Source organism: Macaca thibetana, chromosome 19, assembly GCF_024542745.1.
Source record: "Macaca thibetana thibetana isolate TM-01 chromosome 19, ASM2454274v1, whole genome shotgun sequence".
Classification (NCBI taxonomy): Eukaryota; Metazoa; Chordata; class Mammalia; order Primates; family Cercopithecidae; genus Macaca; species Macaca thibetana.
The window spans coordinates 7,626,829-7,654,606 of record NC_065596.1 but is presented as its reverse complement, the minus strand read 5'-3'; the positions used below and the strand labels follow the sequence as shown (position 1 = coordinate 7,654,606).

Here is a 27,778-nt window from a genome sequence, read left to right as displayed (position 1 = left end):
TTCAAGCAACTCTCCTGCCTCAGCCTCCTGAGTAGCTGGGACTACAGGCATGTGCCACCACACCCGGCTAATTTTTTTTTTTTTTTTTAGTAGAGACAGGGTTTCATCATGTTGGCCAGGTTGGTCTCGAACTCCTGACCTCAGGTGATCCACGTGCCTCTGCCTCCCAAAGTGCCAGGATTACAGGCATGATCCACTGTGCCCAGCCCTAAAATATTCTTTCTAAAATATTCAGATTTTTTCTTTAACCAAGAGCACTTCAATTTTTTTAAAAGTTTCTATATATATGGAGTTGGAGGTGCATTTTTGAAAGTTTTCTCTCTTTAAAAAAAATTCTGGGCCGGGCGCGGTGGCTCAAGCCTGTAATCCCAGCACTTTGGGAGGCCGAGGCGGGTGGATCACGAGGTCAGGAGATCGAGACCATCCTGGCTAACATGGTGAAACCCCGTCTCTACTAAAAATACAAAAAATTAGCCGGGCGTGGTGGCGGGCACCTGTAGTCCCAGCTACTCGGAGGCTAAGGCAGAAGAATGGCGTGAACCTGGGAGGCGGAGCTTGCAGTGAGCCGAGATCGTGCCACTGCACTCCAGCCTGGGTGACGCAGCGCGAGACTCCGTCTCAAAAAAAAAAAAAAATTCTGGTTCTCCCATCCCCTTGACATTCTGTATTCCTCTTCTTGGCTTCCTTGTCTCAAAGATTGCTGATGGACCCCCTGGGACCCCCAATGTCCCCTGAACACACCTTCTCTATTTTATTTTATTTTATTTTATTTTATTTTTAGATGGAATCTCGCTCTGTCACCAGGCTGGACTGCAATGGCGTGATCTTGGCTCACTGCAACCTCCGCCTCCCAGGTTCAAGCGACTCTCCTGCTTCAGCCTCCCGAGTAGCTGGGGTTACAGGCTTGTGCCACCATGCCCAGCTAATTTTTGTATTTTTAGTAGAGACGGGGTTTCATCATGTTGGTCAGGATGGTCTCAACCTCTTGACCTCGTTATCCACCCGCCTCAGCCTCCCAAAGTGCTGGGATTACAGGCGTGAGCCACCACACCTGGCCCCTTCTTTCCTTCTTTAGCATCTCCGCATGTCTCGCTGAGGCTGCCATTGCCCCTGCAGCCTGCCCTTGTTGCACAAACAGCCTGGCTACTTTCTCATCAGCATGCTCTAGGCTACTCAGCTTCTTCTCCACCTGCTGTGTCACTGAAGGCACTAGTGCACGGATCCCAGCCGTCACCTCCTCTCCATTCCTGCCTCTCTACTTCTTCTCCTATCTCCCTCAATTCCATCTTAGTCACTCAGCCCTGCATCCACTCTGACTTGCTCTCGTGCCTCAGGAATTGTAAACTCGAAATTCCTCTGATCTGGCCACAACCGCCTACCTGCCTGGGTACCAGGGCCTCTGCCCTCTTATGTCAGAGAGAGCCTCAACACCCTCATTTGGGCCCGTCCATCTCCTTCTGGCCTCTCGCCCTCTCCTCCATGGCTCAGGCCCACCCCAAACTCTCACCACCCTTCTGCCCGACTCCCAGCACTGGATCAATCACACAATCACACTTTCCCCTCCAGCACCTGGGCTACTAGAGGCATCCTGATATGGTTTGGCTGTGTCGCCAACCAAATCTCATCTTGAATTGTAGCTCCCATAATTCACACGTGTTGTGGGAGGGACCTGGTGGGAGCTAATTGAATTATGGGGACGGTTTTCCCATACTGTTCTCGTGGTAGTGAAGAAGTCTCACGAGATCTGATGGTTTTATAAGGGGAAACCCCTTTCACTTGGTTCTCATTCTCTCATTCTCCCTCTGGCCGTGTAAGATGTGCATTTCGCCTTCCGCCATGATTGTGAGGCCTCCCCAGCCATGTGAAACTGAAAGTCAATTAAACCTCTTTTTCCTTATAAATTACCCAGTCTTGGGTATGTCTTTATCAGCAGCATGAAAACAGAGTAATACACATCCCAACCCTACAGACCCCCTAAGGCTGCTTCCTATGTCCCTAGTCAGAGCCTCTCACCTCTACTCGGCAACTGCTCCAGACGCCTGCCCCATCACCAAGACCCCCAAGGCCTCCATCCTGCACTCCACATCTGGCTGACTTCATCAGGCATTTGTGTTTTCTTGGAGCTTGTCCTTGGCCCACTGCCCTCACAGGGCTCACTGCAGGTTCTTAGGGGTCACCCCACCCTGACTTCTGCATAAGGTTTAGACTAGGGGGGCTCTGGATCTGCCATCTCACCTGGACTAGGAGTCCCTCAAGGGTGGGGTTGGGGTCAGCTCTTGGGCTGCCTCAATGCCCAGCACATGGATGGGCATAGAGAAGGCACTGGAAGCTGCTTGTCAGGTGAGTGGGTGTATGGGTGGACACCCCAGGACACAGGTCCCCAGCAAAGCCCAGCTTGAGACTAAGCCTAGAGTCTCAACCTTGGCTCTTGCCACTTGACCTCCCCAAGCCAGGCTGTGGGACAGACGCACCGATGATGGAGGCGGCGGCCCGCTCAGACCCAGGGATGGCACCATGTGGGACCCCCAGGGTGAAGGCCTCGCTGTAGCTCTCATCCACCTCCATCTTCCTCCAGATTCGGAATTCACCCATGGAGCCCCAGCCAGTGGAAAAGCCAATGAACTGGACCTCTGGTGGCCTCGGGAGGGTCCAGGCCACAATGACAGACTCGTTGGACGGCTCTGGACCATGGCCAACCTGGAAAAAGAAACCAAGGCTGCTGGACACTGGCGGGAAGCAGGCAGTAGGCACTCAGGTGGCAGTGACACCAACTTTGTGGCCAGGGTCAGAGGCCTTAGCCACACTCACGGTGCAAGGAAGGGTCTTTGGGGAATCAGAGGTGAGAAAAACCAGAGGTTACTCCATCCGATAAACAGCCGACAGAAACATAAGGCATGACATCTGCAGGTTCTGAAGTCACTGGGCTCCTTGGAATCTCTGGACCTTTGCACGTGTTATTGCTCTGCCTGGAGAACACACTCTACTCCCATTTTGCCTAGCAAACTCCTATTCATACTTCAAAACCTACTTTGGTTATGTTCTTCCTCTAGGAAGCTGTATTAGCTTCCTCTGTTAGGAAGCTGTGTTAGCTTCTATATCTTTTTTGCTTGGCCCAGAAAACACACCCTAACCCCCATTTCACTTGCTCATGTCCATTCTTCTTTTCTCCCTGACCACCTGCCTCCTCTCTTTGCTCCCAGATCCCTGGGTGCTTCCTCTGCCACAGCTCTTGCTACCTGTTTTTTTGGTAAGCGACTCTAGACTGAGAACAACTTGAGGTGGTGCCCTGTGTTTCCCTTGCTTCTCCTGACCCCCCATCTGAGCCTGGCACAGAACAGGAAGTAGCTAATACTGGAGGAACATGAGGTTTCTGCACAAGCCCCAGGGAGTCCTGCTGTATACCTGGATATGGCCACCATGCCAGCTGATCCAGAATGTTCTGAATTCATCCCAGGAGAGGATCTTGGCCGTGTGTGCACTGGCCACGGGCTCTCCCATCTTGCTGGTGGAGATCCATGACCTGGTGTTCTGATGACCCCCCAGGACGATCTCGATCATGCCTGCTGTGTCCTGGGGCCCAGAAGACAAGGCCACACGGGCATCATTGTGAGCTCGCACAGCCACATCAAAGCGGGTGAGGTGCAGTGGCCGTTGCACATACTGGAACTCATACTTGTTGGGGGTGGAGATGTGGACTCTCTCTGGATGGAGGAAAGGAGATGGGGAGTTGAGAGGGCACCTGGAGGCATCCCACTTTCCCTCATGGTACCTGGAGGTGAGCACCAGGACCACAAGGAGTGGATCTCACTGTGACTCGGCACACATGGTGGAATGGTGTTGGCCTAACAATGGCATTGGCAATGGCACACAAAAGATAAAATGGGACTGGGCAGAGTGGCTCACACCTGTAATCCCAGCACTTTAGGAGGCTGAGGCAGGAAGATTGCTTGAGGCCAGGGGTTCGAGACCAGCCTGGGAAACACAGCAAGACTCCTATCTCTACAAAAATGTTTTTAAATTAGCAGTGGCATGTATCTGTCATCCCAGCTACTTGGGAGGCCAAGGCAGGAGGATTGCTTGAGCTCAGGAGTTCAAGGCTGCAGTGAGCCATGATCGCGCCATTGCATTCCAGCCTGGGTTACTCTCTCTCTAAAAACAAGCAAGACTCTCTCTAAAGCAAGATCCTCTCTAAAAGAAACAAAAAGATAAGATGCTCAGGGATAAATCTGACCAAAGATGAGCAAGGTACTGAAAATTGAAAAGGCTGAGGAGAGGAAGAAAAGAAAACCCAAATCAACGAAAGCTAGACCATGTTCATGGACTATCATGAACATGTGAGTTCTTCCCCAGATGGTTCTACAGATTCAAAGCAATCCCAATCAAAATCCCAGGAGGCTCTTTTGGAGAAATTGCTGAATGGATTCCAAAATTTATACAGAGATGCAAAGGACCTAGGAGAGCTCAACTTTGGTAAAGAATCCAGCATTTTGGGAGGCTGAGGCAGGTGGACCACCTGAGATCAGGAGTTTGAGACCAGCCTGACCCACACGGTGAAACTCTGTCTCTACTAAAAAGACAAAAATTAGTCAGGCGTGGTGGTAGGTGCCTGTAATCCCAGCTAGTCAGGAGGCTGAGACGGGAGAATCACTTGAACCCAGGAGATGGAGGTTGCAGTGAGTCAAGATCTTTTTTTCCTTCTTTTCTTCCTTCTTTCCTTCCTTCCTTCCTTCCTTCCTTCCTTCCTTCCTTCCTTCCTTCCTTCTCTCCTCCCTTCCTTCCTTCTTTTTTCCTTCCTTTCCTTTCCTTCCCTTCCCTTCCTCTTTCTTTTCTCCTTCCTTCCTTCCTTCCTTCCTTCCTTCCTTCCTTCCTTCCTTCCTTCCTTCCTTCCTTCCTTCCTTCCTTCTTCCTTGTCTCCCTCCCTCCCTCCCTTCCTTACTTCTTTTTTTGAGACAGAGTATCTCTCTGTCAACCAGGCTGGAGTGCAGAGGTACAAGAAAGGCTCACTGCAACCTCCACCTCCTGGGCTCAAGCAATCCTTCCACTTCCACCTCCCAAGTAGCTGGGACTACAGGTGTGCACCACCACATATGGCTAAGTTTTTGTTTGTTTGTTTGTTTGTTTGTTTAATTTTTTGTAGAGATGGGATTTCGCCATGTTGCCCAGGTTGTCATGTTTTTTTCCAAAAGCACTAGAGCTTTACATGTAAGTCCATGATCCATTTTGGGTTCATTCTTGTGTAAGGTGTGATCTTTAGGTCCAGGCTCGTGTGTTATTGTTGTTGTCGTTGTTTTGAGACGGAGTCTCACTCTGTCACCCAGGCTGGAATGCTGCGACACAATCTCAGCTCACTGCAACCTCCACCTCTTGGGTTCAAGAGATTCTCTTGATTCAACCTCCCAAGCAGCTGAGATTACAGGCACACACAATCACACCTGGTTAACTTCGTACTTTTTTTTTTTTTTGAAACGGAGTCTCACTCTGTCACCCATGCTGGAGTGCAATGGCGTGATCTTGGCTCACTGCAACCTCTGCCTCCCAGGTTCAAGTGATTCTCCTGCCTCGGCCTCCTGAGCAGCTGGGATTACAGGTGCGCGTCACCATGCCCAGCTAATTTTTTGTATTTTTAGTAGAGACGGGGTTTCACCATGTTGGTCAGGCTGGTCTCAAACTCCTGACCTCGTAATCCACCTGCCTCAGCCTCCCAAAGTGCTGGGATTACAGGCGTGAGCCATCGCACCCAGCCAACTTTGTACTTTTAGTATTGATAAGTTTCATCGTGTTGGCCAGGCTGGTCTCAAACTCCTGATTTCAAATGATCCACCTTCCTCAGCCTCCCAAAGTTCTGGGATTACAGGCATGAGCCACCGCGCCCGGCCAGCCTAACTTTGCTTGGTACCTGCGGTGCACATTCCTGTGTATTCATTCTCTGCGTGGTGGATGCCCCACCCTCACTGGCTCTGCCTGTCCCTAGCTGGGACATCGCTCTTCCTAAACCACAGTGCCCCCTTCCCCCGGGAAGGGCAGGTACTCACTTTGCAGTGGGACAGCCCCCACAGTGTGGGAAATGAGGAAGGCCAAAGTCCTGACCCAGCCAGCTGGCCACACCTTAGCAGGATGGGCACGGGGGACTCACCACTGGGACAGAAGAATGCGCTGTAGGTGTACGCCCGGGGAACTCCTTCGGCCTGAAACAAAGAAACAAGAAGAACTGAGTGCCGGGGCAGTGAGGCGGACGGTCAGCTCAGCAGAGCAGCTGGCTCTCCCACACTAATGACTTCAAGTCCAGGGCACGTAATTGTGCTTCCAGGGTTTACGTGGTATCAGCACGGTCACACCAAGATCACAGGTGCGTGGAGCAGGACAGGGCCACCCACTTCCCAGGCTCCAATGGGGAAACTGAGGCTGCTCCCCCTTGCTGGCCAAAAGAAACTCACCAACTGCTTCTAAACTTGTCATGGGGTTCACACCCCTACCTTCCCGGCCACCCCCGTCCTCCCATTTCCCTCTGGGCAGGGGACATGATGAGGACAAATGAGGCCAGGTTCTGAGGCCTCATTTGACATCCATGAGCACGGTGAGAGGGGCTCCTCCATCTGCCAAGGACGGGGCTCGGTCCCACTGTCTGTCCACCACATCTCCTGTCTCCTGTCTCTTCCAGCTGGGTCCTCACTTCTGCTTCTTCTATGGATGACCCCAAATACTAGAAGGCAGCTGTCTCAGTCTCTTAAAAAGGGATGCCCAGAATTTAACCCCCTTCACCTTGCAGGGCTTGGTCTGACCAACATGGCCCCTGTGGGGGCCCTTGGATCAGACCTCAAAGGGTTAACATGCGGCAGCTGCAGCCAGGTGGCCTGGCAGTTCCTTTCCCCATTAGGATGGTCAAATTTATTTATTTATTTATTTATTTATTTATTTATTTATTTAGAGACAGTGTCTCACTCTGTTGCCCAGGCTGGAGTGCAGTGGTATGATCTCATTTCATTGAAACCTCCGCCTCCTGGGTTTAAGCAATTCTCATGCCTCAGCCTCCCAGGTAGCTGGGACTACAGGCACATGCTACCACGCCAGGCTAATTTTTTATATTTTTAGTGGAGACGGGATTTTGCCAAGTTGGCCAGGCTAGTCTTGAACTCCTGACCTCAAGCAATCCGCTTGCCTCGGCCTCCCAAAGTGCTGGGATTACAGGTAGGAGCCACCATGCCCAACCTAGGATAGTCAATTCTAGGTGTCAACTGGACTGGGCTCCGGGATGCCCAGATAGCTGGTTAAACAATCTATCTGGGCTTGCCCAGGAAGTGCTTCCACAAGAGATCAGCATTGGTGTTGGAGGACTGAGTAGGGCACACGGCCCTCTCCAATGTAAGTGGGCACCATCCAAGCTGTTGAGCTCCTCCTGATAGAACAAGACAGAGGAAGATTGGTTCCACTCTCTGCCCAAGTGCTTGAGCTGGGACATCGATCTTCTCCTGCTACTGGTTCCCAGGCCTTCAGACCTGGGCTGGAATCTACACCATTGGTTCTCCAGCTCTCAGAACTTCTAGCTACACCACTGGCTTTCCTGGGTCTCTAGCTTGTTTTTGTTTGTTTGTTTTCTTTGTTGTTGTTTTGTTTTGTTTTTTGTTTGTTTTGTTCTGTTTTCTTAGATGGAGTCTCACTCTGTTGCCCAGGCTGGAGTGCAAAGGCGTGATCTCGATTCACTGCAACCTCCGCCTCCTGAGTTCAAGTGATCCTCCTGCCTCAGCCTCCCAAATAGCAGGGATTACAGGAACCCAACACCAGGCCCAGCTAATTTTTTTATTTTTAGTAGAGACAGGGTTTCACCATGTTGGCTAGGCTAGTCTCAAAACTCCTGACCTCAGGTGATCAGCCTGCCTCGGCCTCCCAAAGTGCTAGGATTACAGGCGTGAGCCACCACGCCTGGCCTCCTGGGTCTCTATCTTGCAGAGGACAGCTTGTAAACTTCTCGGCTTCCGTAAGTGCATGAGCCAGTACCTTATGATAAACCTGTACTACAGATGTATGTGTGTGAGTGTGTGTGTATAACAAATCTCATTCTATGTATGTGTGGGGTGGGGGGACTTCTGTTTCTCTGGTGAATCCTAATATAACCATTCCTGCTGACTGGCTTAGGGCCACTCACTCAACCTTTTGGGCTCCCATTTCATCATCTCTAAGTTGGGAATAAGGACCCCCAACCTCACACTGTGATGGGGTTATCATGCTTAGGGGTTTTGGAGTCTTCTCAGTGCTACTGACCGTCAGTTCTTGTTATATTTTCTCATCCTTGCCTACTTTCATTCCAAAGCTCTCCTTGAAATTGTCATGTGTCTATACTGATGAGTCTAGGAGACGCTTGTCCCCACTCACATCCACTTCCTAGTAAACTTCCCAAGGTTGGTGCAGAGAGGCTGAGGACACCATCTCAGGCTACACCGAGCCATCTACCTGCCAGGATTTCATCTCACACCTGCTAGGCCCGATGTGGAACCCACGGGTCATTTGCTAAGCTAGGGGGCACCAGGGAAAGCCCCAGAAGCATTACTTGGGCCTCAGTAACCCCCTGTCTACCAGCCTGGCCACTTGTTGGGAAAGGGATTGGGAGCAATGGGCAGGGCCAGGCCATTGTAACCCACGGTGGCTTCTTTCTTTTCTTTTTTTTTTTTTTTTTTTTTTGAGATGGAGTCTCACTCTGTCACCCAGACTGGAGTCCAGTGGTGCAATCTCGGCTCACTGCAACCTCCGCCTCCCAGGTTCAAGCAATTCTCCTGCCTTAGCCTCCTGAGTAGCTGGGATTACAGGCGCCCACCACCACGCCTGGCTAATTTTTTGTATAGTTTAGTAGAGACAGAGTTTCACCATGTTGACCAGGCTGGTCTCAAACTCCTGGCCTCAGGCGATCCTCCTGCCTCAGCCTCCCAAAGTGCTGAGATTATAAGCATGAGCCACTGTGCCTGACTTCACGGTAGATTTTTAACAGCTGTATAATCCTAAAAACTGTGCATAACCCAAATGTCCACCATAGGTGAACGGATAAAGAAAATGTGGTCCATCCATCCAATGGAATATGATTGAGCCACAGAAGCAAGCACGGATCCATGCTGCACTGTGGATGAACCCTAAACACATTGTACTGAGTGAGAAAAGCCAGAGGCAAAAGGCTACATGCTGTATGATTCCACTGATACAAAATGTCCAATAGGCAAATCCACAGAGACAGAACCAGATCCATTCTGCTGGTGGCGAGTGATACGGTTTGGATTTGTGTCCCCGCCCAAATTTCATGTTGAATTGTAATCCTCAAGATTGGAAGAGGGGCCTGGTGGAAGGTGATTGGATCAGGGGGGTAGATTTCCCCCTTGCTGTTCTCGTGATAATGAGTGAGTTCTCATGAGATCTGGTTGTTTAAAACTGTGAAGCGGCCAGGCACAGTGGCTCACAACTGTAATCCCAGCACTTTGGGAGGCCGAGGTAAGCAGATCACGAAGTCAAGAGATCGAGACCATCCTGGCCAACATGATGAAACCCCATCTCTACTAAAAATATAAAAATTATCTGGGCGTGGAGGCGGGTGCCTGTAATCCCAGCTATTCGGGAGGCTGAGGCAGGAGAATTGTTTGAACCAGGCAGGCAGAGGTTGCAATGAGCTAAGATCATGCCACTGCACTCCAGCCTGGCGACAGAGCGAGAATTCGCCTCAAAACAACAACAACAAGAACAACAGCAACAAAACTGTGAAGCACCTCCCCCTTCCCTCCTCCTCCTGCTCTAGCCATGGAAGACACATCTGCTTCCCCTTCACCTCCTGCCATGATTGTAAGTTTCCCGAGGCCTCCCCAACCATGCTTCCTGTACAGCCTACAGAACTGTGAGCCAATTAAACCTCTTTTCTTTACTAATTATCCAGTCATGGCCGGGCACAGTGGCTCATGCCTGTAATCCCAGCACTTTGGGAGACAGAGGCAGGCAGGTCACCTGAGGTCAGGAGTTCAAGACCAGCCTGGCCAACATGGTGAAACCCCGTCTCTACTAAAAATATAAAAATTAGCCGGGTGTGGTGGTGCATGCCTGTAGTCCCAACTACTCAGGAGGCTGAGGCAGAAGAATCATTTGCACCTGGGAGGTGGAGGTTGCAGTGAGCTGAGATTGCGCCAGTACACTCCAGCCTGGGTGATAGAGTGAGACTCCATCTCAAAAACCAATAATAATATAAACAAATTAATCAATAAATAACCCAGTCTCAGGTATTTCTTTATAGCAATGTAAGAACCAACTGATACAACAATAATGCACTGTGCCTCTGGATGACCATGGGCTGTGGCCCTGGGCACAAATTCAGGGGCTCCTCACGGTTGCTGGGTCCCAAGAAACCTCTGCTGACTCAGCTCACAGAGGACCCCAGAGCCGACTTCCTCAATGATGCCCATCTCTTCCACTCTGCCCCTCTGCCGTAGCTTGGGTTTGCTTCTTGAGTGTTAGCCCATCTCGGGCTGCACTTGTCCATCCCGGTTCCAATCTCCTTTGCCTCTATGCCCATTCTGGCTCAGGGTCTGATATCAGAACATGGAGCTTACATGATGCCACAAATACTAGCTCTGGCTGGGCTTTTCTGCAACCTTGTAGCACAGATCTGTGCTTCATTCCTTTCGGCCTCTCTGGATTTGCCTGTTCTGGGCATTTCATATAAATGGAATCGTACACCATGTGGCCTTTTGTGTTTGACTTTTTTTTTTTTGTTTGTTTTTTGTTTTTGAGACAGGGTCTGGCTCCGTCGCCCAGGCTAGAGTGCAGTGTCTCGAGAATCCCTCTGTTGCTCACTGCAATCCCCACCTCCTGGACTCAAGCAATCCTCCCTCCTCAGCCTCCTGAGGAGCTGGGACTACAGGTGTGTGCCACCATGCCCAGCTAATTTTTGCATTTTTAGTAGGGACAGGGTTTTGCCATGTTGCCCAGGCTGGTCTCGAACTCCTGACTTTAGATGATCCGCCCACCTTGACCTCCCAAAGTGCTGGGATTACAGGTGTGAGCCACTGTGCCTGGCCTGTGTCTGTCTTCTTTCACTCAGTATCACGTTTTCTAGATTTATCCACGTTGTAGCATGGATCAGTGCTTCATTTTATTTATTAATTATTTATTTATTTATTCATTCATTCATTCATTCATTCAGACAAGGTCTGGCTCTGTTTTCCAGGCTGGAGTATAGTGGCGTAATCATAGCTCACTGCAGCCTCCAACTCCTGGCTTCAAGCCATCCTCCTCCCTCAGCCTCTCAAAGCACGAGGATTACAGGTGTGAGCCACCACAACCTGGCCCTTCACTCCATTTCACAGTTGAATAATATTCTATTGCATTGAGGAATTGCATTTCATCGACCCACATTCATTTCTCTAATTCATCAACTGATGGACATTTCCTAAAATAGAAAGTGTATCCCTGACTTTGGTATGGGATTTCCCAGCTGACTGTTATAAATGTCTGTGTGACAACAGCACATGGGTCTTTAGTAGACAGGCCAGACACCATCAGAGGCTTTCCACTGACACTATCATTTAACCATCCAGCGGTTCCATTCGAATCTGGGGCTGTCACTCCAGAGCCCACTCCCTGGCTGGCCAAGCCTCGTATCACTCCAGTGAGGCCCGAATTATTCCTGCCTCCTCTTTGCTCCTTGGAATTTCACTGTAGTGAAATTTATGTGGAGATGACTGAAAGTTCTCAGCCTCCCAGCAGACATAGAGGATCGCACTCCCCTTGCAGGCCAGCAGGGGAGCAAGGCAGGGTGGTGTCCATACTGCCTGCACCTGCCAAGCCATCCCCACCCGGGTACAGCACCCATGATGGGCCATGCACAGGTGATGCTTCCCCACCGGCCCATGCATCCTATCCAGCTTCTTGCTCCTAAGTCCAGCTCAGTCGGTGGCACCCACAGCCCTCCAGTGGAGGAGGCAGGAGGAGCATTTTGCTGCTTTATCAAGCCACACATCCTGGTGCCTCTTGTTTCATAAATTGCTTTTCTAATTGTCGCTTCATCTTTTGCATCAACATTTCAAGTCTTCTGATGCCTATATCTTTCCCCAGAGCTGCCTGCAGAAAGCTGGACAAGTGGATACTGCAGGTGCGGAGATCATTCTGCGGCGTGGATGGAAGGAAGGCTCCGGGGAAGGAGACCCTCAAGAGTCCCTCTGTACGCATTGAGAAACCCCTTCCGCAAGGGGAGGAGGCAAAAACACCAGGCCTCCAGGTTCTGCAGCTCAGAGGGGCTCACTGCCTCCTTCTTGGACCTGAGGAGGGCAGGCTGTGGCCCAGGGAGGATGCCCTGGCTGGGCAAAGGGTGACCAGGGGTCTCTGCATTTCCCCATCAGGACCATCCCATCCTGCCGGCTCACAGAGATCTCGGTCCCCACCTGACAGCGCTCTTGTCCCCGAGGAATCCATCACATCGCATCAACGACACCACAGCGGTGACCTGTCCACTGTCACCGCTCCGGAGTTCTGCCCAGTGGGCACGTGACCCCTGGTGCTAACAGAAGCCACTTGTGTTCAGGGCCAGCAGGATCCCAGCAGGGAGGGAGAGCAGCTGTTTGCAGCTGGACCTCTGGGGAATGTGACACCCTTGGGGCTGCTTTTACGGGCTGCTGTTGGTGCAGCACCAAACGGAGCCTCAGTAGGGCTCTGATGTGTCCAAGCAGCCAAGAAAAGATGAGGCATGGTGGCTACTGCATGCCCAGCCTTGAGACATCTGTGTGTGTCGTCTCTGGTCTCCTACCCCGTTTTATGAAGGTGAGCCCCTCTTGTCTTGCAGAGCGGGGCTGGAAAGCCAGGATGCTTCCCAAGATGATGGGTAAGTGGCCGATCCTGGATTCACAGCCAGGGGGTCTGTGAGATCCTGGCGCCTGCCCCTGCCCCCTGCAGCTCTGTGTCCTTCCTACATAGGCCATCCAAGGACAATGCCCCAAATGCTGAGTCATGGTGCTCACTAATGACAAATGCCTATGACAAGCATGAGATGAGGGACACGGTCTTCCTGAATAGTTCACCCAGGGGTCAGGGGGTACCTGCTACAGCCCTTCAAGAGCCCCAGGCTGCTTCACCAAAGCCCACTCTGCACTTTAGGGAGGTATCGGACCACCATGATCCTCCAACGAGGAAGTACCCCAAAATCCAGGCACCCTGAGCTCTCGAGCACAACCCGTGAAGGCTGCCCAGGCCCTGGCTCAGCCTCAGACCACACACTCCAGCTGGCCCCAGCTTCATGGCTGAAGAAATGAGGCCCTGGCCAAGCACCAGAGATGAGGACATCGCCTTACCTCAACCATCACACTGCGCCTGACGTGATCCACCCCGATGGGGACCCTCCTATCAGCATGATTCTCCTCCGGGGGTTTGCTGGACCTCCCATCCCGGCAGCAATTTGTGTCTCCGTAAGCAAGGGCTTTGGCTACAGAAATTAGATGTCTTGGTCTCAGAACAGGTCCCCACCCAGGATGGCGGCTGTCCCATCCCTATCCTCATCCCAGGTGTGTGCGTGTGCCTATGTGTGTGTGCGCATGTGCATGTGTATATGCGGATGTGTGCATGCACGCACGTGTGTATGTCTGCACATGTATGCATGTGTTTGAACGCACAGGCTCATGTGTGCGTATGCATGCATTTATGCATGCGTGTAAGAGTTTGTGCATATGCATGTGAGGGCATTTGTGTGTACGAGTTTGTCGTGTGTGTGTATGTACATTTGTGTGTGTTTGTATGTACAAGTTTGTTGTGCATATGCATGTGTGTGCATTTGTGTGTTTGTGTGTACAAACTTGTGTGTGCATATGGATGTATGTATTTGTACATGTATTTGTGTGTATGTGCATGTGTGTGCATTTTTCCATGTTTGTGTGTACACGTTTGTATGTGAGTGTGTGTGCATGTGTGCATGTGTTTGTACAGGTTTGCATGTGCAATGCATATCTGCACATATGGGCATGTCTATGTGTATGGATTTGTGTGTGTGTATGCATGTTCACACATGCAGGCATGTGTGTGTGGATTTGTGTGTGTGGATTTGTGTGTGTGTGTGCATGTCTACACATGTGGGCGTGTGTGTGTGGATTTGTGTGTGTATGCATGTCTACACATGTGGGCGTGTGTGTGTGGATTTGTGTGTGTATGCATGTCTACACATGCGGGCATGTGTCTGTGTGGATGGATTTGTGTGTGTATGCATGTCTGTATGTGTGTGTGCTACACTGGGTTGGCATCTTAAGAGCTCAGCTCCCCCAACAGGTGAGACCCCAGGGCCCACCTCCCCACTCCTCCTGGGCCCATTCCTTCTGTCCTGCTTGCCGCAGTTGCTGTCCCATTTTCCTTGGGACAGTCCTGACCTTACCTGCTGCCCCATGCAGCCCTCATCCCCAACTGGGGTCAATGCCAGGACCCTTTTGTGGCCTGGAGAGGGGAACATCCCCAGAACTGTGGGGTCCTCACCTGTGATGTTGTTGAGCCCCAGGTCACTGAAGGACAGAACGACCCAGATGGGCTCAGCCTCCCCGGGGGCCACACACATCTTCTTAGTCAGATGGCGTTTGCCAGGGTGCCCAACAAACTGGATGCCCTTGGGAACCGAGAGCTTCATGTACACCTGCAGAGGGTGGCATTGGCTCATGGTGCCTGGAATCCAGGCCCCCTCCCAGTGCCTCGAGGTCCAACACACATCCCACCACTCACTGCACACACCAGACTTGTCAGCCTCTCCAAGAGCCATGCTCCCCCTGGGAAGGTCCCCTTTCCATTTCCGATCAGAATAAACTACTCTCTGCTGTCTGCTGCCCCACTTGGCCTTCTCATGCCCATCTGTCTTGCTGGGCGCCCTCTCCTCCCCACAGCCCTCCATATCCCCACAGGTCCAGATCTCCCTTGGACTGAAGCTGCCAGTTCCAGCCAGGGCTGCCTCTCCTGCATGTCTATCCACTCTGGGACTCCAGATGGATGCAACCTCTTCCACAGCAGGTCCACAGAGGGCCTCTCCTGACCCTCTCTCCAACTGTGCAGCTCCATGATGTCAGAGTACAGCTCTGTGTGTGCATGTGTGTGTGTATTCATGTGCATGTGTGTGCTGTGAATGCATGTGTCCCTGGGTGCACACTTATGTGCATGTATGCAAGCACAGATTGCATACACATGTGCATGCATGCATGTATACACATGTGCATGTACCGGGAGAAGGCATGTGGATATGCATTCGTGTGTGCGTATGGGCATGCTAGTTTCTGCATGCATGTGTGTGCCTATGGGTACAGAGGTGCTCTAGATGAGATCATCTAGGTTGCTTTTATGCTATAAGGGCTGAGTTGATTCGCTGCCACAGGGATTGTACAGTCAGCAAAGACTGAAATATTTCCTATCTGGCCCTTTACAGAGAAAGCTCCATGCTGTCATATATGATACCAGTCCAGGCACGCCCCTGCTAGGAGTCAGGGACAACGGCTCCATTTGCACCAAGTCCCTCTCACTCACACACATGCGTCCCCACCTGGCTTCGATGGTTGGTGAATCAGAGGCTGATCTCATCCCACTCCTGCCTCCCTGATAGCACAGATGAGGCATCCTCCCCAAAACCTCCCAGGCTGAGCCCACCCATCCCCGCCTCCCCAACATTACAGAGGCTCTCGCCCTCCTAAATCCCCCAAGCCAACACTGACCCACTCCTGCCTCCCTTATAGCACCAATGCAGTCCCAACTCCCCATTGAATGGAAGAAGGCTATATATTTGGGGGCTGAGTACCTCAGCACAGATGCCCATGTAGTTGTAGACACTGAGCGGGATCTTGACTTGCTCCCCACGGATGATGAGACGGGGGAGCGTGAAGTCCACAAAGAAGGGCTTGAAGGTCTTCAGCAGGGAAGGCTCGGCGATGCCTAAGCCCTGAGAGGTGGACAGGGCCGTGGCCTCACCCACCCAGCTAGTGATGGAGTCCGGGACCTTCACGCTGAGTGTCTCCTCACCAGATGGGTCACTGCGGAGAGACAGACAGCCATGATGGGGGGCCCTTCTCCAGGGCTATGCCTTGGGGGGTCAGGTGGGCATGGATGACCCAGGTTCCATGGCTCAGCGAAGCACCCTAGGAGCTTAGAAAAAAGCATTGAAGGCATCACCAAAGTGGCAACAGGAAAAAACTGTCCCTCAGCCCTGACTCGAATAGAAAAGATGGGCTGGGCGCAGTGGCTCATGCCTGTAGTTCCAGCACTCTGGGAGACCGAGGTGGGAGACTGCCTGAGCCCAGGAGTTCCAGACCATCCTGGGCAACATGATGAGACCTTGTCTTTACAAAAAATTTAACAATTAGGTGGGTGTAGTGACATATGCCTGTAGTCCCAGCCACTCAGGAGGCTGAGGTGGGGGATTCACTTGAGCCCAGGTGGTCGAGGGCACAGTGAGCTGTGATCCCACCACTGCAGTCCAGTCTCGGCAACAGAGTGAGATCCCTGTCACACATACACAAAAAGATTATTGAAAGAAACTAAAAAAGACAAAAAAGATATAAGTAAATGAAAACATATCCCATGTTCATGGATCGGAAGACTTGTTAAAATGTCAAAACTGGCCAGGCGCAGTGGCTCACGCCTGTAATCCCAGCACTTTGGGAGGCCAAGGCAGGTGGATCACGAGGTCAGGAGATCGAGACCATCCTGGCTAACATGGTGAAACCCCGTCTCTACTAAAAATACAAAAAATTAGCTGGGTGTGGTGGTGGGCGCCTGTAGTCCCAGCTACTCGGGAGGCTGAGGCAGGAGAATGGTGTGAACCCAGGGGTGGAGCCTGCAGTGAGCTGAGATCACGCCACTGTACTCCAGCCTGGGTGACGAGTAAGACTCTGTCTCAAAAAAGAAAAAAAGAAAAAAAAATGTCAAAACTACCCAAAGTGATCTATAGATTCAGTGGAATCCCATTCATAAACCCCAATGACTTTTAAATTTTATTTTATTTTGCAGAAATAGAAAACTCCACCTTGAGATTTTACATGGATCTCAAGGGACTCTGGTGGCCAAAGAAAGAAACCAGAAGAATAAAGCTGGAGAGCTCACACTTCAAAACTTACCACAAAGCTACCATAATCAAATCAATGTGTTACTGGCATAAGGACAGACATATAGACTAATGGATTCAAATAGAGAGCCCAGGAATAAACCCTGACAACATAGTCAAATGATTTTCAACAAGGGCATCAAGATACTTTAGGAAAAAGACAATCTTTTTAACAAATACTGCTAGAAACAGCAAACATCCATACGTGAAAGAATGAATTTGGACCTTACCTAACACCATATAAAAAATTAACTCAAAATGAATCCATGGCCTAAAAGTAAAAAGTAAAACTATAAAACTCTTAGAAGAAAATGGGGCAAAAGCTTCATGACATTGAGTTTGATGATGATTTCATGAATATGAAAACAAAGGCACAGGCAACAAAAAAAGAGTAGACAAGTTGGACTTCATGAAAACTGCAAAATTTTGAGCATCAAAAGACACTACCAAGGGCTGGCATGGTAGCTTACCCCTGTAATCCCAGCACTTCAGGAGGCCGAGGAAGGAGGATCACTTGAGCCCAGGAGTTTGAGACCAGCCTGGACAACACAGCAAGACCCTATGTCTACAAAAAATTTAAAAATTTAGCCAGGAGTAGTGGTGTGCACCTGTAGACCCAGCTACTTGGGAGGCTGAGGTTGGGGGATCACTTGAACACCTGGGTGACAGAGTGAGACCCTGTCTCAAAAAAAAAAAAGGCACTATCAACAGAGTAAAAAGTCAACCCAATGAGAGAAAATATTTGGAAATCATATATCTGATAATGAAATAATACCCAGAATATATAGAGAACTCCTGAAACTCAATAACAAAAACAGCAACATGATTCAAAAATGGGCAAATTACTTGAATAGACATTTATCCAAAGAAGACAGACAAATGACTGATAAATACATGAAAGATGGTCAACATCACTAATCATTAGGGAAATGCAAATAAAAACTACAATGAGATACACTTCATGTATTTAATTAGGATATTAAAAAAGAAAAGGAAAGAAAATAGGCTGGGCACGGTGACTCGCGCCTGTAATCCCAGAACTTTGGGAAGCTGAAGTGGGTGGGTCACTTGAGGTCAGGAGTTTGAGACCAGTCTGGCCAACATGGTGAAACCCCGTGTCTACTAAAAATACGAAAATTTTTAGCCAGGTGTGGTGGCGCGTGTCTATAGTCCCAGCTATTTGGGAGGCTGAGGCAGGAGAATTGTGTGAACCTGGGAGACGGAGGGTGTAGTGAGCTGAGATTGCACCACTGCACTCCAGCCTAGGTGACAGAGTGAAACTCTGTCTCAAGAAAGAGAAAGAAAGAAAGAAAGAAAAGAAAGAAAGAAAGAAAGAAAGAAAGAAAGAAAAGAAAGAAAGAAAGAAAGAAAGAAAGAGAGAGAGAGAGAGAGAGAGAGAGGGAGGGAGGGAGGGAGGGAGGGAGGGAGGGAGGGAGGAGGAAGGGAGGAAGGAAGGAGAAAGAAGAAATGAAAAAGAAAATAGCATAGCAAGTGCTTGCGAGGATGTGGTAAGATTGGAACCTGGTACACTGTTAGTAGAAACGTAAAACGCTGCAGCTGCTGTGCAAATTAGTCTGGAGGTTCCTTAAAAATTTGAACATAGAGGCCAGGCGAGGTGGCTCATGTCTGTAATCCCAGCACTTTGGGAGGCCGAGGCAGGCAGATCATGAGGTCAGGAGATCTGGACCATCCTGACCAACATGGTGAAACCCCATCTCTACTAAAAATACAAAAAATTAGCCAGGCGTGGTGGCGGGCGGCTGTAGTCCCAGCTACTCAGGAGGCTGAGGCAGGAAAATGGTGTGAACCCGGGAAGCAGAGCTTACAGTGAGCCAAGATCACACCACCACACTCCAGCCTGGGCAACAGAGCAAGACTCCATCTCACCACAAAAAAAAAAAAAAAAAAAAAAAAAAAATTGCCAGGCATGGTAGTGCGTGCCTGGAGTCCCAGCTACTTGGGAGGCTGAGGTAGGGGAATCACTTGAACCCTGGAGGCAGAAGTTGCAGTGAGCCAAGATTGTGCTACTGCACTCCAACCTGGTGACAGAGCGAGACTCCATCTCAAAAAAAAAAAAAAAAAGGGAAGGAAATTCTGACATGGATTCTCCAACACAGATGAACCCTGGGGACATTATGTTCATTGAAATAAGCCAGTCACCAAATGACAAATACTACAAGATTCCACTTATAGGAGGTCCCTAGAATAGTCAAGCTCAGAGACAGAAAAGGTTGTTGCCAAGGGCTGGGGGAAGGGAGAAGAGGGGAGTAAGTGTTTAATGGGGACAGAGTGTCAGTTTTGTAAGAAGAAAGGAGTCACAGAGATGGGTGGTGGTGATGTTTGCACGATAACCTGAGTGTCCTTAATACCACTGAACTATACACTTAAAAATGGTTAAGATCGTAAATTTTATGTTGAGTATTTCACCATAATTTTTTAAACCAATTCATTTTTTCATCATTTTCCCCTTTTGAGACAGGGTCTCAGTCTGTCGCCCAGGCTGGAGTGTAGTGGTACGATTTTGTGTCACTGCAGCCTCAATCTACAGGGCTCAAGCGATCCTCTCACTTCAGCTTCCCAAGTAGCTGGGACCACAGGCATGTGCCACCACACCTCGCTAATTAAAAATGTTTTTTAGAGATGGGGCCTTGCTATGTTGCCCAGGGTGGTCTTGAACTCCTGGGCTCAAGCAATCCTCCCACCTCGGCCTCCCAAAGTGCTAGGATTACAGGCGTAAGCCACCACACCCCACCTTTAAATGGGTGTGGCTTAAAAGAGAGTTGACCAGTCCTCTTTTGGGTCCAGCAGGAACCTCCTCCTTGGTCTCAGATCTGTCTCCTCTAATTCATCCTTGCCTCAGCCAACAAGAGAGGAGAGAGAACTTCCCAAACCCTAAATCCCAAATCCATGGCTCCATCCCTGGCTCTCCACACCTGCACCCTTAACCTCACCCCAGCACAGCCCACATGGTCTCATACTCCCTGCATCCTCCTCAGCTCCTTCCATCTCATTTCAACCATGTGGAAATCCACCACCCTCTCCTACTTTGCAGCACTTGCTCATGCTGGCGCTTCTTCCCGGACACCCTTCCCTTTCTTGCTTATTCATATGGTGGGATTCAGCTTGGGCCCCACACTGGGGACCCTCTCTGGCTTTTCCAAAGGATTCCACCATCTTTCTCTGCCTCCCAAGCTCCGTGCCCAGCCTTCCAGGAGAAGACTAACCCTACTGCACCATCATGGCTCTTTGGGCACCTGTCTAGCTACAATGAAAATGTTATGAGTGCTGGGACTCTGTCTGCCTTATTCAAGGGACCATCCTTAACATAAAAAACATCCGGGCCAGGAGCAGTGGCTCACACCTGTAATTCTAGCACATTGAAAGGCCAAGACAGGAAGATCACTTGAGGACAGGTGTTTCAGACCAGCCTGGGCAACATACAGAGACCCCATCTCTATGAATTTTTTTTTTTTTTTTTAGACGGAGTCTTGCTCTGTCACCCAGGCTGGAGTGCAGTGGCATAATTTCGGCTCACTGCAAGCTCTGCCTCCCAGGTTCACATCATTCTCCTGCCTCAGCCTCCCGAGTAGCTGGGACTACAGGCACCCACCACCACGCCTGGGTAAGTTTTTGTATTTTTAGTAGAGACAGGGTTTCACCGTGTTGGTCAGGACGGTCTAGATCTCCTGACCTTGAGATCCGCCCGCCTCAGCCTCCCAAAGTGCTGGGATTACAGGTGTGAGCCACCGCTCCCAGCCCTAATAAAAATAAATTGAAAAATTTTTTAACAATAAGAAAAGCTCACCAGACATCCAGAAATTACATACATTTGAATACTGATGGACAGATAGGCTGTCTTACAGCTGGGCCCCCAGAGCAAAACACAGTGACCTGAATGTGTTCCGATCAGCAGTCAGACCTTCCCAGGATGAGGACATACACATCCCCCAAAGCAACCTGAGGGGCCCCCAGCTGCGTGCCTGGCTCTATCAAGCCCTTGCCACAGCACCTTGTGCCTGGAAGAAGGGCACGGCTCCAGCAGTCAGCCCACCTGTTGGCCCGGGCTGGACCAAGAGTCAGTTTTCATGCCAAACTGGTTTGCCAGGGCACGCCACTGCCACTTTTTACTAGTGTCATTGGTGCTCTAACGCTGAGCATTGAAAGAAAAAAAAGTCAATTGCATCCAGCAGAAAAGGGGTGCCTGCAATCCTGCTTCAAAGAGAACTAAACGGGGGGGGAAAAATGCAAAAAGGAAATGTGTTGAGAAAGGCATCCTGTTTTTTGAGCAAGAGCTGTAGTCCCCCGAGGAGCAAGGAGTGGGGGTAGGTGGAGTCAAGTTCATGTTCCAGGGAACTGTAATCATTTTAATGAGCTCGTTATACAAACAGAGCAGATAGAGTTACCCCAAGAGGGAGCTGCGAGAGGCACAAAGCCCTTGCATTTCATATTTCCCAGGCAAACATCCAAATGTGCAGCGGGACTCAAGGCTGGCTTCATGGCTTGAAGTTTTATGTGTTAGAAAAAGATGCACAGTGTCTTACTCAGATGTTGGTATCAGGCCTGTCCGTCCCACCAGGGGCTCTCTGGGCCCGCCTGAGTGCCTTTCAGTCAACCGGCAAAGTCAGCACAGAAAAGAAATCTTACTGTACCTGATGTTGAGACAATACCAAATCCATGTTTCAGGGAAGAAAGTCCTTTTTCTCTTCTCTGTTCTACGAAAAGAAAGAAAGAAACGATTAAGGTTTCATGAACGTAACAAATCTTTTACGAATCTAGCAGCTTCGCATTCTATTTGATCAGATATAATGCATTAATTTCTTCTTCCTGGAAGGGTTAACATGGTACTTGATTGGGATATAACACATTAATTCTCTTACCTAGCAGGGTTAACAGTCTACTTGATTAGGACATAACTTGTTTTTTAAAAACTTTATTTTAGGTTCAGAAGTACATGTGCAGGTCCATTATATAGGTAAACGTGTGTCATGGGGGTTTGTTGTACAGATTATTTCATCACCCAGGTACTAACCCTAGTGCCCAATAGTTATGATTTCTGATCCTCTTTGTCTTCCCATCCCCCACCCTCAAGTAGACCCATCTCTTCCCCTCTTTGTGTCCATGTTTTCTCATCATTTAGCTCCCACTTATAAGTGAGAACATGCAGTATTTGGTTTTCTGTTCTTGCATTAGTTTGCTAAGGATAATGGCCTCCAGCTCCATCTGTGTTTCCACAAAAGACATGATCTTGTTCTTTTTTATGGCTGCATAGTATTCCATGGTATTTATGTACCACATTTTGTTTATCCAGTCTGTCATTGATGAGCATTTAGGTAGATTCCAGGTCTTTGCTATTGTAAATAGTGCTGCAATGAACATTTGTGTGCATATGTCTTTATGGTAGAATGATTTATATTCCTTTGAGTATATACCCAGTAATGGGATTGCTGGGCCAAATGGTAGTTCTGTTTTTAGCTATTTGAGGAATTGCCACACTGCTTTCCACAATGGTTGAACTAATTTACACTCCCATCAACTGTGCATAAGCATCCTCTTTTCTCCACAACCTCACCAACTTCTGTTATTTTTTTACTTTGTTTTTGAGATGGAGTTTCCTTCTTGTCACCCAGGCTGGAGTGCAATGGCGCAATCTCAGCTCACTGCAACCTCTGCCTCCCAGGTTCAAATGATTCTCCAGCCTCAGCCTCCCAAGTAGCTAGGATTAGAGGCACCTGCCACTACAACCAGCTAACTTTGTATTTTTAGTAGAGATGGGGTTTCACCACGTTGGTCAGGCTGGTCTTGAACTCCTGACCTCAGGTGATCCACCTGCCTTGGCCTCACAAAATTCTGGATTACAGGCATGAGCCACCACACCCAGCTTATTTGTTGACTTTTTATTAATGGCCATTCTGACTGGCATGAGATGGCATCTTATTGTGGTTTTGATTTGCATTTCCCTTTTTTTTGAGACAGAGTCTCACTCTGTTGCCCAGGTTGGAGTGTAGTGATGCAATCTCTGCTCACAGCAACCTCCACCTCCCAGGTTCAAGTGATTTTCATGCCTCAGCCTCCTGAATTATACCTGGAATTGCAGGTGTGCCTCCACACCTGGCTAATTTTTGTAGTTTTAATAGAAATGAGGTTTCATCATGTTGACCAGGCTGGTCTCAAACTCCCAACATCAGGTGATCCACCCACCTTGGCCTCCCAAAGTGCTGGGATTACAGGCGTGGGCCACCATGCCTGGCCTGATTTGCATTTCTCTAGTGTTCAGTGACATTGAGTGCTTTTTCATATGCTTGTTGGCTGCATGTGTATCATTTGAGCTCTGAGAATGGACAGACTGCCTCCTCAAGTGCATCCCTGACCCTCATGTAGCCTAACTGGGAGACACCTCCCAGTAGGGGCTGACAGACACCTCATACAGGCAGGTGCCCCTCTGGGACGAAGCTTCCAGAGGAAGGATCAGGTAGCAATATGTGCTGTTCTGCAATATTTGCTGTTCTGCAATATTTGCTGTTCTGCAGCCTCCACTGTGATACACAGGCAAATAGGATCTGGAGTGGACCTCCACCAAACTCCAACAGACCTGCAGCTGAGGGACCTGACTGTTAGTAGGAAAACTAACAAACAGAAAGGAATAGCATCAATATCAACAAAAAGGACATCTACACCAAAACCCCATCTGTAGGTCACCAACATCAAAGACCAAAGGTAGATAAAACCACAAAGATGGGGAGAAACCAGAACAGAAAAGCTGATAATTCTAAAAACCTGAGTGCCTCTTCTCCTCCAAAGGATCGCAGCTTCTTGCCAGCAATGCAACAAAGCTGGATGGAGAATGACTTTGACGAATTGACAGAAGTAGGTTTCAGAAGGTCAGTAATAAGAAACTTCTCTGAGCTAAAGAAGCATGTTCAAACCCATTGCAAAGAAGTTTAAAAACCTTGAAAAAATGTTAGACGAATGGATAACTAGAATAAACAGTGTAGAGAAGACCTTAAATGACCTGATGGAGCTGAAACCCATGGCACGAGAACTTTGTGATGCAGGCACAAGCTTCAATAGCCAATTCGATCAAGTGGAAGAAAGGGTATCAGTGCTTGAAGATCAAATTAATGAAATAAAGCAAAAAGACAAGGTTAGAGAAAAAAGAGTAAAAAGAAATGAACAAAGCCTTCGAGAAATATGGGACTATGTGAAAAGACCAAATCTACATTTGATAGGTGTACCTGAAAGTGATGGGGAGAATGGAACCAAGTTGGAAAACACTCTTCAGGATATTATCCAGGAGAACTTCCCCAACCTAGCAAAGCAGGCCAACATTCAAATTCAGGTAATACAGAGACCACCACAAAGACACTCTTTGAGAAGAGCAACCCCAAGACACGTAATTGTCAGATTCACCAACGTTGAAATGAAGGAAAAAATGTTAAGAGCAGCCAGAGAGAAAGGTCGGGTTAACCACAAAGGGAAGCCTATCAGACTAACAGCAGATCTCTTGGCAGAAACCCTACAAGCCAGAAGAGAGTAGGGGCCAATATTCAACATTCTTAAGGAAAAAAATTCTCAACCCAGAATTTCATATCCAGCCAAATTAAGCTTCATAAGTGAAGGAGAAATAAACTCCTTTATAGATAAGCAAATGCTGAGATATTTTGTCACCACCAGGCCTGCCTTTCAAGAGCTCCTGAAGGAAGGACTAAACATGGAAAGAAACAACCGGTACCAGCCACTGCAAAAACATGCCAGATTGTAAAGACCATCGATGCTAGGAAGAAACTGCATCAATTAATGGGCAAAATAACCAGCTAACATCATAATGACAGGATCAAATTCACATATAACAATATTAACCTTAAATGTAAATGGACTAAATGCCCCAATTAAAAGACACAGACTGGCAAATTGGATAAAGAGTCAAGACCTATCAACGTGCTGTATTCAGGAGACCCATCTCACATGCAGAGTATAGACTCAAAATAAAGGGATAGAGGAAGATCTACCAAGCAAATGGAAAGCAAAAAAAAGGCAGGGGTTGCAATCCTAGTCTCTGATAAAACAGACTTTAAACCAACAAAGATCAAAAGAGACAAAGAAGGCCACTACATAATGGGTAAAGGGATCAATTCAACAAGAAGAGCTAACTATCCTAAATATATATGCACCCAATACAGGAGCGCTCATGTTCATAAAGCAAGTCCTTAGAGACCTATGAAGAGACTTAGACTCCCACACAATAATAATGGGAGACTGTAACACCCCACTGTCGATATTAGACAGATCAAAGAGACAGAAGGTTAACAAGGATATCCAGACTTAGCTCTGCACCAAGCAGACCTAACAGACATCTACAGAACTCTCCAACCCAAATCAACAGAATATACATTCTTCTCAGCACCACATTGCACTTATTCTAAAATTGGCCACGTAATTGGAAGTAAAGCACTCCTCAGCAAATGTGAAAGAACAGAAATCACAACAAACTCTCTCTCAGACCACAGTGCAATCAAATTAGAACTCAGGATTAAGAAACTCACTCAAAACCACACAACTACATGGAAACTGAATAACCTGCTCCTGAATGACTACTGGGAAGATAATGGAATTAAGGCAGAAATAAAGATATTTTTTGAAACCAATGAGAACAAAGACACAACATACCAGAATCTCTGGGACACATTGAAAGCAGTGTGTACGGAGAAATTTATAGCACTAAATGCCCACAAAAGAAAGCAGGAAAGATCTAAAATTGACACCCTAACATCACAATTAAAAGAACTAGAGAAGCAAGAGCAACAAATTCAAAAGCTAGCAGAAGGCAAGAAATAACTCAGATCAGAGCAGAACTGAAAGAGATAGAGACACAAAAACCCTTCAAAAAATCAATGAATCCAGGAGCTGGTTTTTTGAAAAGATCAACAAAATTGATAGACCGCTAGCAAGACTAATAAAGAAGAAAAGAGAGAAGAATCAAATAAACGCAATAAAAAATGATAAAGGGGATATCACCACTGATCCCACAGAAATACAAACTACCATCAGAGAATACTATAAACACCTCTACGTGAATAAACTAGACAATCTAGAAGAAATGGATAAATTCCTGGACACATACACCCTCCCAAGACTAAACCAGGAAGAAGTTGAATCTCTGAATAGACCAATAACAGGTTCTGAAATTGAGGCAATAATTAATAGCCTACCAACCAAAAAAAGTCCAGGACCAGATGGATTCACAGCCGAATTCCACCAGAAGTACAAAGAGGAGTTGGTACTATTCCTTCTGAAACTGTTCCAATGGATAGAAAAAGAGGGAATCCTCCCTAACTCATTTATGAGGGCAGCATCATCCTGATACCAAAGCCTGGCAGAGACACAACAAAAAAAAGAGAATTTTAGACCAATATCCTTGATGAACATCGATGCAAAAATCCTCAATAAAATACTGGCAAACCAAATCCAGCAGCACATCAAAAAGCTTATCCACCACGATCAAGTCGGCTTCATCTCTGGGATGCAAGGCTGGTTCAACGTACACAAATCAATAAATGAAATCTATCACATAAACAGAATGATTGACAAAAACCATATGATTATCTCAATAGATGCAGAAAAGGTCTTTGACAAAATTCAACAGCCTTCATGCTAAAAACTCTCAATAAACTAGGTATTGATGGAACATATCTCAAAATAATAAGGGCTATTTATGACAAACCCACAGCCAATATCATATTGAATGGGCAAAAACTGGAAGCATTCCCTCTGAAAACTGGCACAAGACAAGGATGCCCTGTCTGACCACTCCTATTCAACATAGTGTTGGAAGTTTTGGCCAGGGCAATCAGGCAAGAGAAAGAAATAAAGGGTATTCAGTTAGGAAAAGAGGAAGTCAAATTGTCCCTGTTTGCAGATGACATGATTGTATATTTAGAAAACCCCGTTGTCTCAGCCTAAAACCTCCTTAAGCTGATAAGCAACTTCAGCAAAGTCTCAGGATACAAAGTCAATGTGCAAAAATCACAAGTGTTCCTATACACCAATTAACAGACAAACAGAGAGCCAAATCATGAGTGAAGAGAGTAAAATACCTAGGAATCCAACTTACAAGGGATGTGAAGGACCTCTTGAAGGAGAACTACAAACCACTGCTCAACGAAATAAAACAGGACACAAACAAATGAAAGAACATTCCATGCTCATGGATAGGAGGAATCAATATAATGAAAATGACCATACTTCCCAAGGTAATTTATAGATTCAACACCATCCCCATCAAGCTACTGATGACTTTTTGCACAGAATTGGAAAAAACTACTTTAAAGTTCATATGGAACCAAAAAAGAGCCAGCATTGCCAAGACAATCCAAAGCAAAAAAACCAAAAAACAAAAAACAAAGCAGGAGGCATCATGCTACCTGACTTCAAACTATACTACAAGGCTACAGTAACCAAAACAGCACGGTACTGGGGGACAGAGTGAGTGAGAATCCATCTCAAAAAAAAAAAAAAAAAAGGCTCTCTCACTCCTTCTGCCATATGAGGATACAGCAAGAAGGTGGAAGCCACCATCAATGAAGTGGGAAGTGAGCCCTCACCAGACACCGAATGTGCTGGTGCCCTGTTCTTGGACTTCCCAGCCCCAAGAACCATGTGAAATAAATTTCAGTTGTTTATAAGCCACCCAGTCTATGGTCTTCTGTTACAGCA

At 48.1% G+C, this 27,778-nt stretch overlaps 2 protein-coding genes across 3 annotated transcripts in view; both read right to left on the bottom strand.

Annotated features, from left to right (window-relative positions):
- CPAMD8 (C3 and PZP like alpha-2-macroglobulin domain containing 8) overlaps window positions 1-27,778 on the bottom strand; it is a 119,832-nt gene that overhangs the window by 33,968 nt on the left and 58,086 nt on the right. The window contains exons 19-25 of the mRNA XM_050769895.1: window positions 21,718-21,780; window positions 15,767-15,998; window positions 14,470-14,623; window positions 13,305-13,435; window positions 6,134-6,185; window positions 3,403-3,701; window positions 2,472-2,697 (exon numbers count right to left, since the gene is read on the bottom strand). Coding sequence (XP_050625852.1) covers window positions 2,472-2,697; window positions 3,403-3,701; window positions 6,134-6,185; window positions 13,305-13,435; window positions 14,470-14,623; window positions 15,767-15,998; window positions 21,718-21,780 — 1,157 coding nt within the window. The remainder of the gene's footprint in view (window positions 1-2,471; window positions 2,698-3,402; window positions 3,702-6,133; window positions 6,186-13,304; window positions 13,436-14,469; window positions 14,624-15,766; window positions 15,999-21,717; window positions 21,781-27,778) is intronic.
- Window positions 1-27,778, bottom strand: part of SMIM7 (small integral membrane protein 7) — a 357,382-nt gene that overhangs the window by 275,945 nt on the left and 53,659 nt on the right. The window lies entirely within an intron of this gene.